The sequence below is a fragment of the Enoplosus armatus genome, chromosome 18 (genome assembly GCF_043641665.1).
Source record: "Enoplosus armatus isolate fEnoArm2 chromosome 18, fEnoArm2.hap1, whole genome shotgun sequence".
NCBI classification, from domain to species: domain Eukaryota; kingdom Metazoa; phylum Chordata; class Actinopteri; order Centrarchiformes; family Enoplosidae; genus Enoplosus; species Enoplosus armatus.
Window position 1 is genome coordinate 5348413 of NC_092197.1, and position 14222 is coordinate 5362634.

The 14222-nt window shown below is 41.0% G+C and overlaps 1 protein-coding gene across 1 annotated transcript in view; it reads left to right on the top strand.

The window, feature by feature from the left end:
- The first annotated feature begins 8811 nt into the window (after positions 1 to 8811).
- lamc3 (laminin, gamma 3) overlaps positions 8812 to 14222 on the top strand; it is a 92716-nt gene continuing 87305 nt past the window's right edge. The window contains exon 1 of the mRNA XM_070924501.1: positions 8812 to 9199. Within this exon, the coding sequence (XP_070780602.1) occupies positions 8812 to 9199 (388 nt within the window). The remainder of the gene's footprint in view (positions 9200 to 14222) is intronic.

Here is a 14222-nt window from a genome sequence, read left to right on the forward strand (position 1 = left end):
GCAAATTAAAAGTGCAAATTGCAGTGTAAAAATCTCAGAGTCAAATTTAAATGTAAAACTTGAAACCAGGGTGCGTGCCGCATTCTAATGAAGCCATTGAAGGGGATTAATATGCTGGGTAATTGCCGGATCTCTTCTTTCTCTCTAAAGCTCTTTTTTAATCAACAGTCGACTAATTACGAAACCCAGGGATGTTATGAATAAAAAGCTGTTGGTTTTAAGAAGATGGGTGGACAGAGAGATAAGAAAATATGGCCTTCCCTGATGTGCTTTTTTTTCTAAACGTGTTTTTGATACTACAGTAACAGAAGGAATCTCTGAAGGATGCGAGAGCCGGGGTGAAGCTGCAAATTCTGGGCCTCTGACAACAGCTTAACAACAGCTAAGACACAATAAATATCTACAATCCCTTGCTTGTTACACGGCCTCCGTCCAGCACGGGGCCCCCTAAATCATTGAAAAGATTTTTCCCCTCGATGGCACCCCTGCGCAAGAGTGTCATATCACCATGTCTGCAGGTCTCATGAAACTTTGAAACAGTTTTGGAGAGCAGTTTCTAAATCGATCTGTTTATTCTGTTCAGTGCTCCCAATGCTGTAATGGCAAATTTGTTTCATATCAGCCTTGGAAGCTGACAAATCACCCTGGAAGGAAGATACAATGTGAGCTAACACTATATAGAGCACAGTGGGGTGAGTTATATTGGGAAGCTAGAGAGTTAAGGGGAAAAAGGCCTTTGCATTATTTCCCACCGACAATGAAAGATAATTATGATAATTATGGTTATTTTCAACCTGTGTGTCATGGTTTCTAAGTACTACTTCTCCAGCTTAATCTCACTGGAAAGCATTACAAACCTCACCTGTCATTTCAGACCCCGCCTCCCTCACCTGCCCACCAACTAATTGTCCTCAGTATGTTTCCCATCCTAGCCTATCACCCAACCAGTCACCTGCCTACGCACCTGCTCCACAAGGGTCTGGCAAGCTGCTTGAAAAACATGCAATCAAGTATTCATTACCTATTGAAAAAATAGTCCCATTACTGAATAATTACTCAACAGGGAAAGTGATTAGTTAGATTAATTGTTACTTTACTTTCAATACTGAGCAAAAGTAGGCGATTCTTGAATGTAGGCTGAGCTGTAGCTAACATTAGCAAGTCAGCTAGGAAGAGACAACATGTAAATACAATAACTTTGGAGTTACAGGGAGTCACATTACCAGGAGCTACATTAGTCTTTTGGTAGAGGCTTGCCCTCTCTCCACACCTCCTGCCCCTGTGCCAAGCTAACGGAGAGACTAACCTGATATAATTTTCCATCAAACTCCCAGTATGACAGCGAACAAGCCGACCCCCGGGGTGTTGAAGTGACAGAGCACCACTGGGATTATTAACTGTAATGTAGGTTATTTACTACATTTCAAATTGTAGGCAACCCAGTGTTGAGGGGTTTCCGAGCACTGTCATCATGAGATTCACTCGCATGTGGGGGGGTAGGAAACAAACCCGAATGACTGACAGTTGATAAGGAGATTATCATGAAAGGTTTGCCATAAACTGGACATATCGCAAGAGTAATGGTAAGAGTAATGGTAAGAAAATGTTAATTGAGGAAAATCTCCTGGTTAGCTCAGAGAGCATAATTAGCTATTAGTATCAAGTGATGTGGTCTAAGCCCTGGACTTAAGGTGGTGAATGGTTTTGCACTGAAACTGCAGGAAGAAATGCCTTTTTTAAGGTAAAACAGCTCACACTGTTACTTATATATTTATTATAACTCTGAGGGAACAGCAGGATTTTCATACATACTGATGTTACTAATATAATATCCAGAATGAGGGAGGTTCTATGCTTGAGCAGTAAGCAAACAGCAGGAATCTGATAAGATATTTTTTTTTAAAGCTAACCTTCCTTGTGTGAGAGGGGTCTTATGTGTTTTAACCCGTGCTGCCCCTAGATGATTTGGGACACTCACAGTTCATTTCTCACTTCTGTAGAGCTTCAAGTAGAAGTGCCATGATTTTGTGTGTCTGCCCGTTTACTACGAACTGCTAGTTTGATCTTTGACTGTTTTTACTCCCCTTCCGCAGCGGTGGACTGGGAATGAAAAATGACCTGGACTTTTTCTCTTAGACCAGCCCACCGCTTCAGCTGCAAAACCTTGACAAACTGTTGAACTAGTATCGCTGGGCTCAATGGACTGCTCCCTCTGCTCTCTCTCCTCGCTGCTGTCAGTGCCTTCGGGCTCACTAGGCTGAGATGATTGACTGGTAATAGTGCCAAATTAATCATTTGTTATTTTAAAACATTTGGATGCATCAGCCTCAAGGAACGTCGACCTCTTCTCTCTCAGCTTTTCAGCTCCACCTTTACATTTTTTCTCTATGCAAATGTTACCACTTAACAGAGATGGAAAGGGGCGGGGCCCAGGTAAGGTTACCAAAAGTAATTGGCTGGGAGAAAGAGGCTGACACATACATACCACAGTGGGTTGGCAGCCCACTCGCCTGGGCCAGTCAGCCACACAGCACTTCGTTGTTCTATTTATGTGGGCTAAAACTGGAGTGAAAAACACCAGTCCAACTATGCTCATGAGTGTGCATTTGGTTCCAACTTGAGCAAGTTTCCCAAATCGTGTCATTTCCTAGTTTGTGTAACTATGGCTGTGTGAAATTTTGTCACTTAAATCACCACAGAGCTTTGAGTACCACTACTCCCTAAGCTGATCCAAGTGCTGCTCATCCCTACACACCCACCATCACCACCAGTCAAATCCAAAAAGCAAACAAAACATGTCATTTCAACACTTAAAAACTCACACTGTTGTTCTTTAAATAGCAGTGACTGAACTGTTATCAAGTCTCAGTTATAATGGTTCATCCATTTTTAGCATTTCTTAGCGTTGCCCACACTTGTTTACTTGGCTTGCAGCTGGTCTTTTTCACATTCACATCATATCAGAAGAAGCAGAAGCACAGACTTCTCATTGTAACAGCTTGAAAGCATTCACTGGAACGCCCACATCAAACATCTTTTTTTTTTTACGTATGAATTTTATGTACGAAATCAAATGTGAATGGACAAGATTTTTTTTTATTTGGCTGAGAGTGAACATGACAGATGATTGTGACTGTGCTCAGACTGCCAACATTTTTTGATTCCCTGTACTCTTGGTAACAGACGTCCATTATTTTTGATGCCAAAACAGGTTTCATGTCTCATGGTTAACGTCCATCCATCTACTAGTTATAGTTTTAGTCGTTAACTTAGCGCCGGTAGCTCTCCGGGTAGAGCACATACCACATAAGGCTCAGGCCTTCCCGTAGCAGCCTGGGTTCGATTCTGGCCTGGGCCCTTTGCTGCATGTCATCCCCCTTCTCTGCCCTGCATTTCCCGTCTCTCTCCAAGCTGTCACTATCAAATAAAGGCAAACATGCCCAAAAAATATAAAAAAGACACCTACATGTGAAAAGGTGGTTTTGGGTGGGGCGGCCAGCCCAGGGCCCAGACTCAACGAGGGGCCATAAATTAAAATTTCCAGTTTTTTTTGCTGATTTCAAACACTCACTACTGTGTTCTGTAAGGCAGAAAAAGAAATTGGATGTAATATCAGGCATTGGGCATCTGCCATTTTCCTGTACCTCTCTGTTGTGGTGGCATTGTGGTATTCATACAGTGTTGTCTGTCTGGTACCCCTTAAAGGCCCCCTGACCTTGGTTTTGCTTTACTCTTTTGGTGGACTAGGTAGTCTTTTAAATTCAGTTTTTAAGACTATGTGAAAAGATCATATATATAGATATATAGATATAATATATATATAATTTAGTTTGACAAGAATGACTTCCACTGTGCTACGGTCTACAAGGTTTAAACTACTGCAAAAAATGGAAATAAAAACCTGGTGCACAGACACGTTAAGGCAAAGAAGGTTTTCTTTGTGAATCTTGCAGTGTGTCCTTCTGTCTGATGTTTTCATCAGCAGGTTTGCCAGTTAGAAAGGATGGACATCTTCAGCTGGACATTAACTTGTATTTAGTTTGTTGTTTGGAGTTGAACCAAGCACCTTTGAGAATCACAGAGCTAGTTAAGTTAAAAAAACAAAATGTATTCCTCTGTGTTTGCAAGAGTGACAATAATGATAAATGGTTTAATGTGGTGGATTTGTGGGTGTAAACTGTTCTGCTAGTCTTATTCTAAAGGATAAACCTGCAGCACTTCTGATTCTATTCTTACTGTAGTCAAATGGTTGACAGTGAGGATGGGTTTTTTTTTTGCTAGTTTTTCAGTGTAATGCAAGAGTATTGATAAATTCAGAGCTGTAGTGTGCACTGTCCTTGGTACTGAAGTGGTGTTGATGTTTTTGCTATTTGGCAATATTTGGATTATTGCCCTGCATGGCCTCTAGGTTCTCATGGAAACTAGTAGTAAAAGGCCAGTAACACCAGGCTGGGTGTGGTGATCCTGATGATGGTGTTTTATGAATATCCTGCCCGCCCAATTATCTGGAGAGACTGGACTGATACTGATATCATATGAGAAATTGCATAAACTCACTATGGAGTAGCTACGAAAGAACATATATTATTATATGATCTCATAAATTAACACTTGACACCATGAGGTATACAAGGAGTGAATACATGTGAGAAAAGCTTTCAGCGGTTTATTTTTCTAACAGTCAATCATGCACAAAACTTAATAAAAAAAATAATAAAATATCCAGAATTCTCCTTTTTAATAGCTGTATATTACATACCCTTCCATTCCATAATATTTAGCCCACCAAAATATTTTTGATACACACCTGTATGTGTCAAAGCATGTGAACATTTTAGCTTTATGTGTAACAATGTTTTGACCAAAACATCATACAGTATAAACAGAGCTGTTATGCATAAATGTAACACGGTTTTGTAAAGCTAGAGAGAACTTTCATGAAGGTGTGTGATGGCAGGAAATGCTTGTGACGACGTGGCGGTTGTGCAGCGCTCATTAGTTTGTCAGATAACGCGTTCCCTGCGGGGATATGGCAGCCGCCTCCTGCATTGCTTAGTGAAGCGCTGACAGCTGTGACATCAAATCACTGTTTGAAAGCGTAACTCATCGCTGCGACATTGTGTCATCATAAAAAGGAGGCCATACCTGCTAGTCTCAATGCAACAGGCATCACATCGTGACAGCCAGCTTCACCAATCTGCAGCATGAAAGGGGTAGGTGGCAGGTGGGGGCAAAAGGATTCTTGGCATTGAGAGAGTGGGTGATGAGAGGTAAGATGCACAGGGAAAGGGAGTGGAAGATGTGGGAGCACAGAGTGGAGTTCTAAGTATTACATGGTGCTGAGGGAGAAAGACATGAGTGGAAAGGAAAACAAAGGACCGAAAAGAACACTGGCAAAAACAAAAGGGGTTAAAGCCGAGAAAGCAGATGGGTGAGAGGAAACCTGTCTGATGTTTGAACAGACGGACATTAATCTCATTTAAAACAAACTCCATTTGAAATGATTATTCTGACCATATTCACTTTCAGTTGCAAAAAGGGTGGGACCAGCATATATCATGACAGTCAAACACTTCGTCCGATCATCAGCTTAGGCAGGGATTCAAAAGGAGATCTGTTCACGTCATGACATTATGATGTTTGGTACCGGAAAGGAAGTGACAAGAGAGTGTTTTCTAACAAAAGCAAAACCGTGAACTCCTTGGTGATACAACTGAGACTTATTCAGAAAAAAGTGCCACTTCATGTATACAAGACGTACGTTTCTGCATTTATGTCCTAGAGCTTGTATTTGACATGTGACTTTCAAAGAGAAATAGTTTGAAGTCAGCAGAGCGATTTTGACAGGCCGAGTCTCATGCTCTGTGCGTGTGTGGTCTATCTTCTTTTCTTGCGTCACAGTAAAGTGTGAGGTTGACTTGTCTGAATGGTTACAAAACAGTAGGGGGTTCCAGGCAATAGTATACCCTTGGGTGCTTTGCTGACTTTTCCCCTAGTTTGAGCAGGCTCATGCTGAGCTCATTCAGCCGACTCAAATTGGCCACAGTTTTAAAGTCAAGAGTACAACTCTATGTGTTGACAGATATGTGTTTTGTAAGGCTTTGGTTCTCCTGCTTGCTGGATGTGTCACAGGTTAAGTCAAAAACATTTATCTCTGCAGATGAATTTTCAGTATCAACAGCCTCAAAAGCAAACTTATCCGCAGCTGCCCTCAAGAAAAAGCTGCCGGCCTCTCTCTCTATAATAACATTTTCCCACATTTCCCTCCCTTACTTGGTGCATACAATTCTCTACTTGCACTCTGTTCAAACACGTTGTTGTCCCATGCAACAGTTGTGTTCTCACATACTGCATATGGCTTACAGGTGGTGTAATAATGATGAATAAAAGTGTGTTTGCAGAGGCATTAGATTCTTCATCATAATAGCTGATCCACATACATCCAAATAGATTTGAAGCCAGACCAGCTTTCACCCAAAACCAGCAGAGGATTTCACTGCAAATTGATGTGGTCCCTTTTACAATGTCCCTGCCTGAGAACTGATGGAGCTGCAATAAATCAAGGCAATCACAAGGAGATATGAGAAAGACTTTGCAGTAAATCCCACTGGGATCATAAACGTACAGCATTTAAATGCTTCTGTCCACACTACCTGTCTCTCTCTGTTTCGTGCTGTCTGTCCTCAAAGTACTTTCTTTTGTTGTTCTTCCTTTTCTTCATCTACTTCATTACAAACACTCCCATGTCGACACTGATCCTATCATGATTTAAATTCAAAAGTCACTTTAAATGTTCATTAGTTTACTGGATGTTTGTGCCAAATTTCTAATGGAATTCATAGAACAAGGATTAGAGTGCATTGCATTACACATCATTGGTTATGGCTCTCCACAACCACTTGTTGAACTTCTGTCATTCCATTTTTACACTGTAGTTGGCGCTGTGTACAGACTTGTAGAGCACGCCTCTCAGGGAGCCACCAGCAGTTGAAGTAAACAGGCTACACACCTTCATATTGCTCTGCACAATCCTGAGCATAAACAACCAAAAAATTGGTCTGGGTGACCACCAACTGATTCAAATTGTTGGTTACACAGACCAGGACCCATTCATCAACGAGGAGATGTGCACAGGAGTGGTGAACATGGTCTGCAATGCCTTTCTCACCAAAGCCGTAATGAATATTCTTGACACCACATCAAGCCTGCTCTTGTTAATGGTCACAAAAATCAAGAATGTAGTGGAGGGTTTGCACGTCATTATTTATTGAACAGAAATTGCACACCCATCATCACATGTATTTTTTGCATATATTTTTATATATCTTATCAGGGTTTTTTTCTATAAGTGAATAGAAAGATATTATGTTGTGTGTATGTATGTATGTATTATATTATGCATCTTTCTCTCCTGTCTTCTTAAACATGTACAGCCTATTTAGATGTCATCGTCTTGGTCTGCTGTTTACTGCATGTATATGAAAGGAATGCGATATTTCAAATAGTAACTTTTTACCTATTCCTCCGAATGGAAAAATCTAAATAAAGTTTATAAATAATAAATAGAAAGATAGCAAAATGTGACAGCATCAATATCAAAACCACACTGCACTAACCAAGGAGCATGAAAAAAGAAAAAAATAACAAAAGGTAATGGTAGCACAGTGGTATAGCATTAGTCAGTTATGATGAACATAGTCTTCAACAAAATTAGAGCTGAGACAATTACTGGAGCAATCGATCAACAGAAAACCAATCCAAACGTTCTCTTGCTCCAGCCCCCAAATCCCCATATCAATTTTTAGTAAACCTTGCTTAGTAATTAGTTTCAATCTGTATGAAGTTGTAGTGTTTAACACAAAAAGTCTGTTTTGGTCAAATTTGAAACATTTCTGTTTATAATGGTGACTGTGAGGACTTACAATTACTTGTCATAGTTTTCCTACTTTTTAATTCATGGCTAAATCTAATCACTAAACACTGATGGATGGGTTACATATGACCCCAAGCAGTCAGTAGGAATCACAGGGATATGCAAACCAGTTCTCACTTTTCATGATGGCTGAGCCTTGAGCGGATCAAGCTGAAAAAGCAGTGCAGCTCTTTCACTCTGTTCACACTATTTTTATAAATAAATTGTCCCTTTAGGTCACAGAACTCCCCTGAGCGAAATCCCTTTATGGAGATGACCTATGCCTGCTGAAATATTCCAGACAGTTTTAGCACCTCTAGTCTTCCACTCCGAATCACTGCAGTCAGCATTTACCAGAACGTCCTGCTGTGGAGCCAACTGCCAAGTGCATTTATCACCATATCGATGATATCGTGCGTTCCTGTAAGTGGTGAATGCAGGTGCTTTGGTATTCACTATCTCAATGCCCAGAGGTGTAACAGCCTCACTGCTGCATTAATGAAAGATGTCAGAGAATGTGTTTTTCCGTCACATGAGATCCTTTTACCCAAGTCTGCTTTTCATTTGAAAGCAATGGTGGTGCGGTGCTTGTGTTGACCAGCAGGTGGAGAAGTTTTCATGGACTGTTCTACCCTCCAGCCCCCACCCCTGTCTCTTCTCTGCGTGTCTCATGCTCCCCCAGATGAGAGGAGTTCCTGCACAAACTTCATTCCACTCCACAGAGGGAGAACATATGTTGGAGATTTAACAGAGAGAGAACAGTGAGAGTAGACAGACAAAGCTCTCAGACTGGACTTATTTTTTATTCCTGGATTACTTCTCTCAAGTCAGGGTCTTAATGCGTTTGTGTCGTCAAGTTTGTGTGAGAAGTGTAAATGTGATTGTAACTGTTTCTAGACATGGCTATATCCTGTGCTGCGAGCTCTCTTCTCCTTACCCTTCTGCTTTCTCTTCATCTGCACTGCCACCTCCTTGTTTGGGCCGCAATGGACTCCTGCTATGATGAGGAGGGCGCCCCAAGCCGTTGCATGCCAAAGTTTGAGAACATTGCTTTCAATCGCTCTGTGGTGACATCAAATGTGTGCGGTTCTCCACCTGAGGACTTCTGCATGCAGACTGGCTCGACGCGCTCATGCCACTACTGTGACACATCACACCCAGACCTGAGCCACAATGCCAGCCTCCTGACAGACTTCCACAGGAATGAGGAGCCCACGTGGTGGCAGAGCCAGTCCATGTACTATGGTATCCAGCACCCCAGTTCTGTCAACCTCACCCTCCACCTGGGTAAGAGAACAGCTGCACATCCTTAGTTCAGTCTAACCCCCAGAATTCTTCACTCCTGTATTTTCCTCAACTTGCAGTGTAGTTTGTGGTCGGGCTGAGTCATCTAGGTCAAGTATGTGTGTGCTCAGTGTCCTGTCATGGTCTAATGTTGTGTATCATGTCCTGTTTTAAAGCTTTTCATGTGCACTGTATTTGCTGTGTCCAGGAATAGAACATGAATATCTGTAATAGATTTAAAGCAGATGTTTTGCAGTGTTAAGAAGCTGGTGATGGGATTTCACAGCGGTTTGTTAGTTTAGCTCACACCAGTTGAGTTTAAGTTTAATAAGTTGTTCACGTTGCTTTTCTGTGCAACAAACTGTCTTTACTTTGTGTTATGGCAGTCAATTGGTGGGAAAATCTTTAATAGAAAACAGCTGTGCTTAACAACACGAGATTTGTATTATTCAGTTGCGGCTCTGAGCTGTCTTAAAAAAAGACTTTGGCTCAGACATGGCTTAGACTTGGAGTGTTTGTGAGCGCCTAGCCACAAGGGCACGTCTGAGAATTTGGTTGGATTTAAAGTGGATGAGGAGGACTCACAGTTGCATCTGACATGCCTCGATAGCAACTGAGTGATGGCCCAGTGCTGGCCCACGTTTACTTTCGTGCAGCCCACATACCGCCATGGAGTGTTGGTGATGAACCCATCCGAATCTGGCTGCCACAATACAGTCACAACTCAAGCTGATGAGGCTTTTGTTTTTAGGTATAATTTGGGCCAGAACTCAACTAGAATACAGCCACAACACACAGCCTTTATAGAAATGTGTCTCCAGCATGATTTGGGCCAGACCAAGGCCACAAATCAACCTCTATTTGAAATACACATTCAACATTAAACAGGTTCAATACAGTGCAATCTTCTGCTACAACAAATATACTGTACAACTGAATTAAACAGAAGCCACTTCATATTTTCAGAGGAATTCCAGGTCATAAGCAGCTGATAAAGCGCAGAAAAGCCCCGAGTTTGGCAGGAATAAGACTATGATAAGGAAAGGAGGACCAACTGAAGTTAACCAGACATTTACATAAAATGCATTTGGAATTCGAAAGATACACCTCCTTGTCCACCTTCAGGTAGATTTCATTAACCTCCCAGCCAGAGTCATTTTTGCGTAGCTTTCACAGTTTTCAAAAAACTTTTGGAGAGAAACCCTCAGAAATGCATTTTTTTGGTGTTTTTGAAATGTAGTCAAATGCCTGTAGTTAACACAGTTACTGTCAAAACTCAATTTTAACCGAAATATTACAGCTAAATATTAAAACAACTTGTCTTGGCTGGATCAGTTCAAACCAGCAACACATTTGGTTGGAAATGTGCAACTATAGTACTAATTGAGAGAGACTTTGTGTTTGCCTTTTTCATTTGCAGTGGTTGTAATTGATAAAACCTATGATAATATATGATAATTGCACTATTTTATGACATTTTGTGAAATTAGCCAAACTCTTAAAGACAGATTACATGTTGTCGGCACAAATTATGTCAACAAAATGTTTCTCCAGCATCAAGTGGATTCTCTGACAGTGAATACATTTGGACACATTTCTTTTGGTTAGCTCTTGAAATGCTTCACTAACAGTTACTTACATGCAAAAACGTCTGGGTCAACTATGCCATGGTTAGGATAGGGACAGGTTTAGGCCGGTTACAGTAAGATCAGGTAGGATACATGTTTGGAGGTCGGGTTTAGTCATAGTAAAATGAAAGAACCATCACCTTAAATTATAAACTTCACTTGATGTGTGCTGGACTTGAACCTGTTCTCGCAGTTCAAAGCAAATATTCAACCATGCACCACTTTTATCACGCTGCATTATTTCTGTGTTGGTAATACAAGTTTTTAGGATTGCCTCCTTCACGCACTCTTCCTTTGAGAAAATGCATTTGACTCACTTTTTGTACACTGCGTACATATTTGCATTTGAAGACATTCCTCATTTCGCAAAATCTTATGAGACCAGCTTGAGCCATTAGCATCATTATCCCATTACCATGCTGTGGAAAACTGCTGAAATAAGTAACAGACCACATTTGTCACTTTAACTGAATTAAATTGTGGCGATTAATGTTACAAAGCATTAATACAAATCTTTCTATGAAATTACCTTTCCCACTTCCATTTATTTGCTGAGCTGTGTTTGTGAGTGTGTGTCTGCAACAGAGCTAGCTAGGGTAGAGTTTGGGCTCTGGTGAAGAATATTGCTCTGGGTCCCCTTTATTATTGATATAAATAAATACAAATGAAAATTAATATTGTTTTGGAAAGAGTATAATTATTTATTCTCAGTGTAAAAACAAAGGTTGAAAACAGCATTTCCTGTTAGAATTTGTCCCCTCTTTGGTTTTACCCTCCTCTGGTTCTTCAAATGACAAACAGCATAATCTCCAAATTCTTATTGCCAAATCAAGATTAGTCACTTGTTTGTTAATAAGTACATTGTCTTCTGGAGTCTTGCCGTCACCATACCGTTGTCAGGTAACCAGAAGAGATTCCAGGAAGTCACTGCTCCCGGCCAAGATACTTTTTTGTACAGATTTAACAGACAGACATGTGAGTGGTATCAATCTTCTTATCTTAACTTTTGACAAGAGAGTGAATAAACATATTTACCCCAATGTCAAACTATAAGACTTGAAAAATAAATTGAACTCTGCCCATACTCAACTAAATAAAGCTGCACCAAGTTTTTGAGAAGCTCACAGTATGAAAATCAACTTCCAGAGAGTTGTCACTTGCAGGCATCATTAATTCCTCGAAAAGTTATGTAATTGTGTGGTAATGCAGACAAATGTTGGTTGATAAACTGCTGACAATGTGTGTTCATGTACTGGTGGAAAACTCTGACACAAACTGGAAAACTAGACACATTTTGGACTTCAATGGTAGAGTAGGATGATTGACAGCTTGGTAGCTGAACAATGTTGAATTAAATGCAAGCTCAAAGAAAGTTGGCTTCAGGGATAGGACTATAGTTAAAGATAACCTCAAACCAGTAATAACTACTTTTTGGCCACTTGGGGGCAGCGGAAACAAGCTGTAAATACAAGATATATTATCATTGTTTAAATTGATGCAGCACAGCTGTCTTCTTAGCCAACAGGTGTCTATTTACACATCCAACATCATCATTCATTTGGAGTCATGTTTCTGGCCACCTGATTAATGTAAGTCCAGTATTCACTGTCCTTTTAACAGTTTTCTTTTGCCTCCAACAACTGCTGAGGGATATATTTGGCTTTTTAGCTGCTAGCTTAAATGCTAACTTACCAACATGTTAACCAGCTAGCTAGTTGCTAACTGTCGGTCCGTTTAAGTAGCATACAGTGGGGGGCTTTTAGGGCTTTTAGCCGCCTGCTGTGACCAAAAACAGCACGGTGGAAGTGGTGAGAGTGAACTAAAACATAAAGTTTAAAACGGAAAATGAAAACAATGAGTTTAAAGACGCTATGAAACTTGGTAGAGCTGACGGGAACTTCAGGTGATAATTCTCTGTGGGTTCGTCACTATTAGGATGTGAGAAAACATTGCTAACAGTCGCTTTAACTACGGTTTAGAACCACCTTCATTAAATTGTCTGTGTTTATGAGTGTGTGACTTTCAGCAATCAGTCAGTGGAGACTGGAAACTAGAAATTTCCGATCTCCTTCCTCCTGCTCCGTAGGTGGAGAGTGGGCGCTCCATCAAAAAGCTGTGCTTCAAAGGGACAAGAGACAGGGACACAATGATGAGAGAAGATGAAAATGTCAGAGCTTTGACCGTAAACGAACTATTACATCACGTGCTCTGAAAGCAAGAAGTGCCTCCGTCAAATGGAGAATATTGATTTCCAATAGCAAATAGATGTCTGGCTGTGTTTTGAGGCTTTGTTGTTTATAATCTCCGGCTAGTTCTTTTTCTTGGGAAAGGTGCCAGTGCTGCTGCTGCTGCTGCAGAGGCATGTTCTGCGTTGTCTGGAGGGTTTGTTATTCTTCAAACATTCCCCCACACCCACAAGTCTGTCTCCCTCGAACTAAATTGACCTTTGCTCCTTTCTGGACTTCTCCCAAACATGTGTGTTTCTATACCTGATGTATTTGGGTTATTCTAGCATTCTTAAAAGAAGTATTTATGTTTTTGTAACACAGTTTTATGTAACTGAATATTCCTAAATTTTGTATGTGTGGCATCCCTTTGGTCCATATGAAAGCTGTGTGATCCATCTGGGTTGCTGGTGGGGGGTGTCCGTTGACTTTACTGTTTTCTTTTACCTCTCCAAACAAAACAAGCTCTCTCTGAAGGGAATACAGGCAAATGCTGGGATGATAAACACAGCAGTAGGATGTAGGGACACATATTGCAGCCAGGTCAGAGTGGGTCTGTAGAAGAGTAGAAAGAAAAGGGGGAGTCGGGCTGCTTCAAGGGGAGTAAACAAAACATAATGAGGAAGAAGGGGGTAGAAAAAAGAAAATGCCGGGCGGTTTGCTGGTAAGGAATTGGGGTCAGGTTTTTCCCACAAAGACTTGGTGAGCAACACACACACACACATTGATGTCTGCAGCTGGTTCTCATTCAGTGCCGTCAAAGAAAAGCAACATCCTGTCTGAGATGTAAAACAATGATAAAAGTCTGCCACAGTTGGCATGACGCTCTCACAGCCACATTATTGGCGTGCATATGAGACACAATTCTCTGTAAGAGGCCATTCTATTCTATTTCATTACTAAACTTTGAGACGCAGCAAGATTAGAAGATAAATCCACTCATCCATGTATTTGCTGAACGCAAAAAATCTTAGCTTGGAGTAAACAGATTGTAAATGTTGAGTCTATAGTGCTTGTGGTGAGTTTAGTCTCAGTCTGGGCGGATGAGAGCAGCTGTGGTAAGTTGACAGTAATGACTCAGAAGAACAGGTCAGATGCTGTACTTCTGCAGCTCCCAGACTGTCCTCTTAAAGTAGTCTGTGTCCAAATAGTCATTTTATTAGTGTCTCTGAG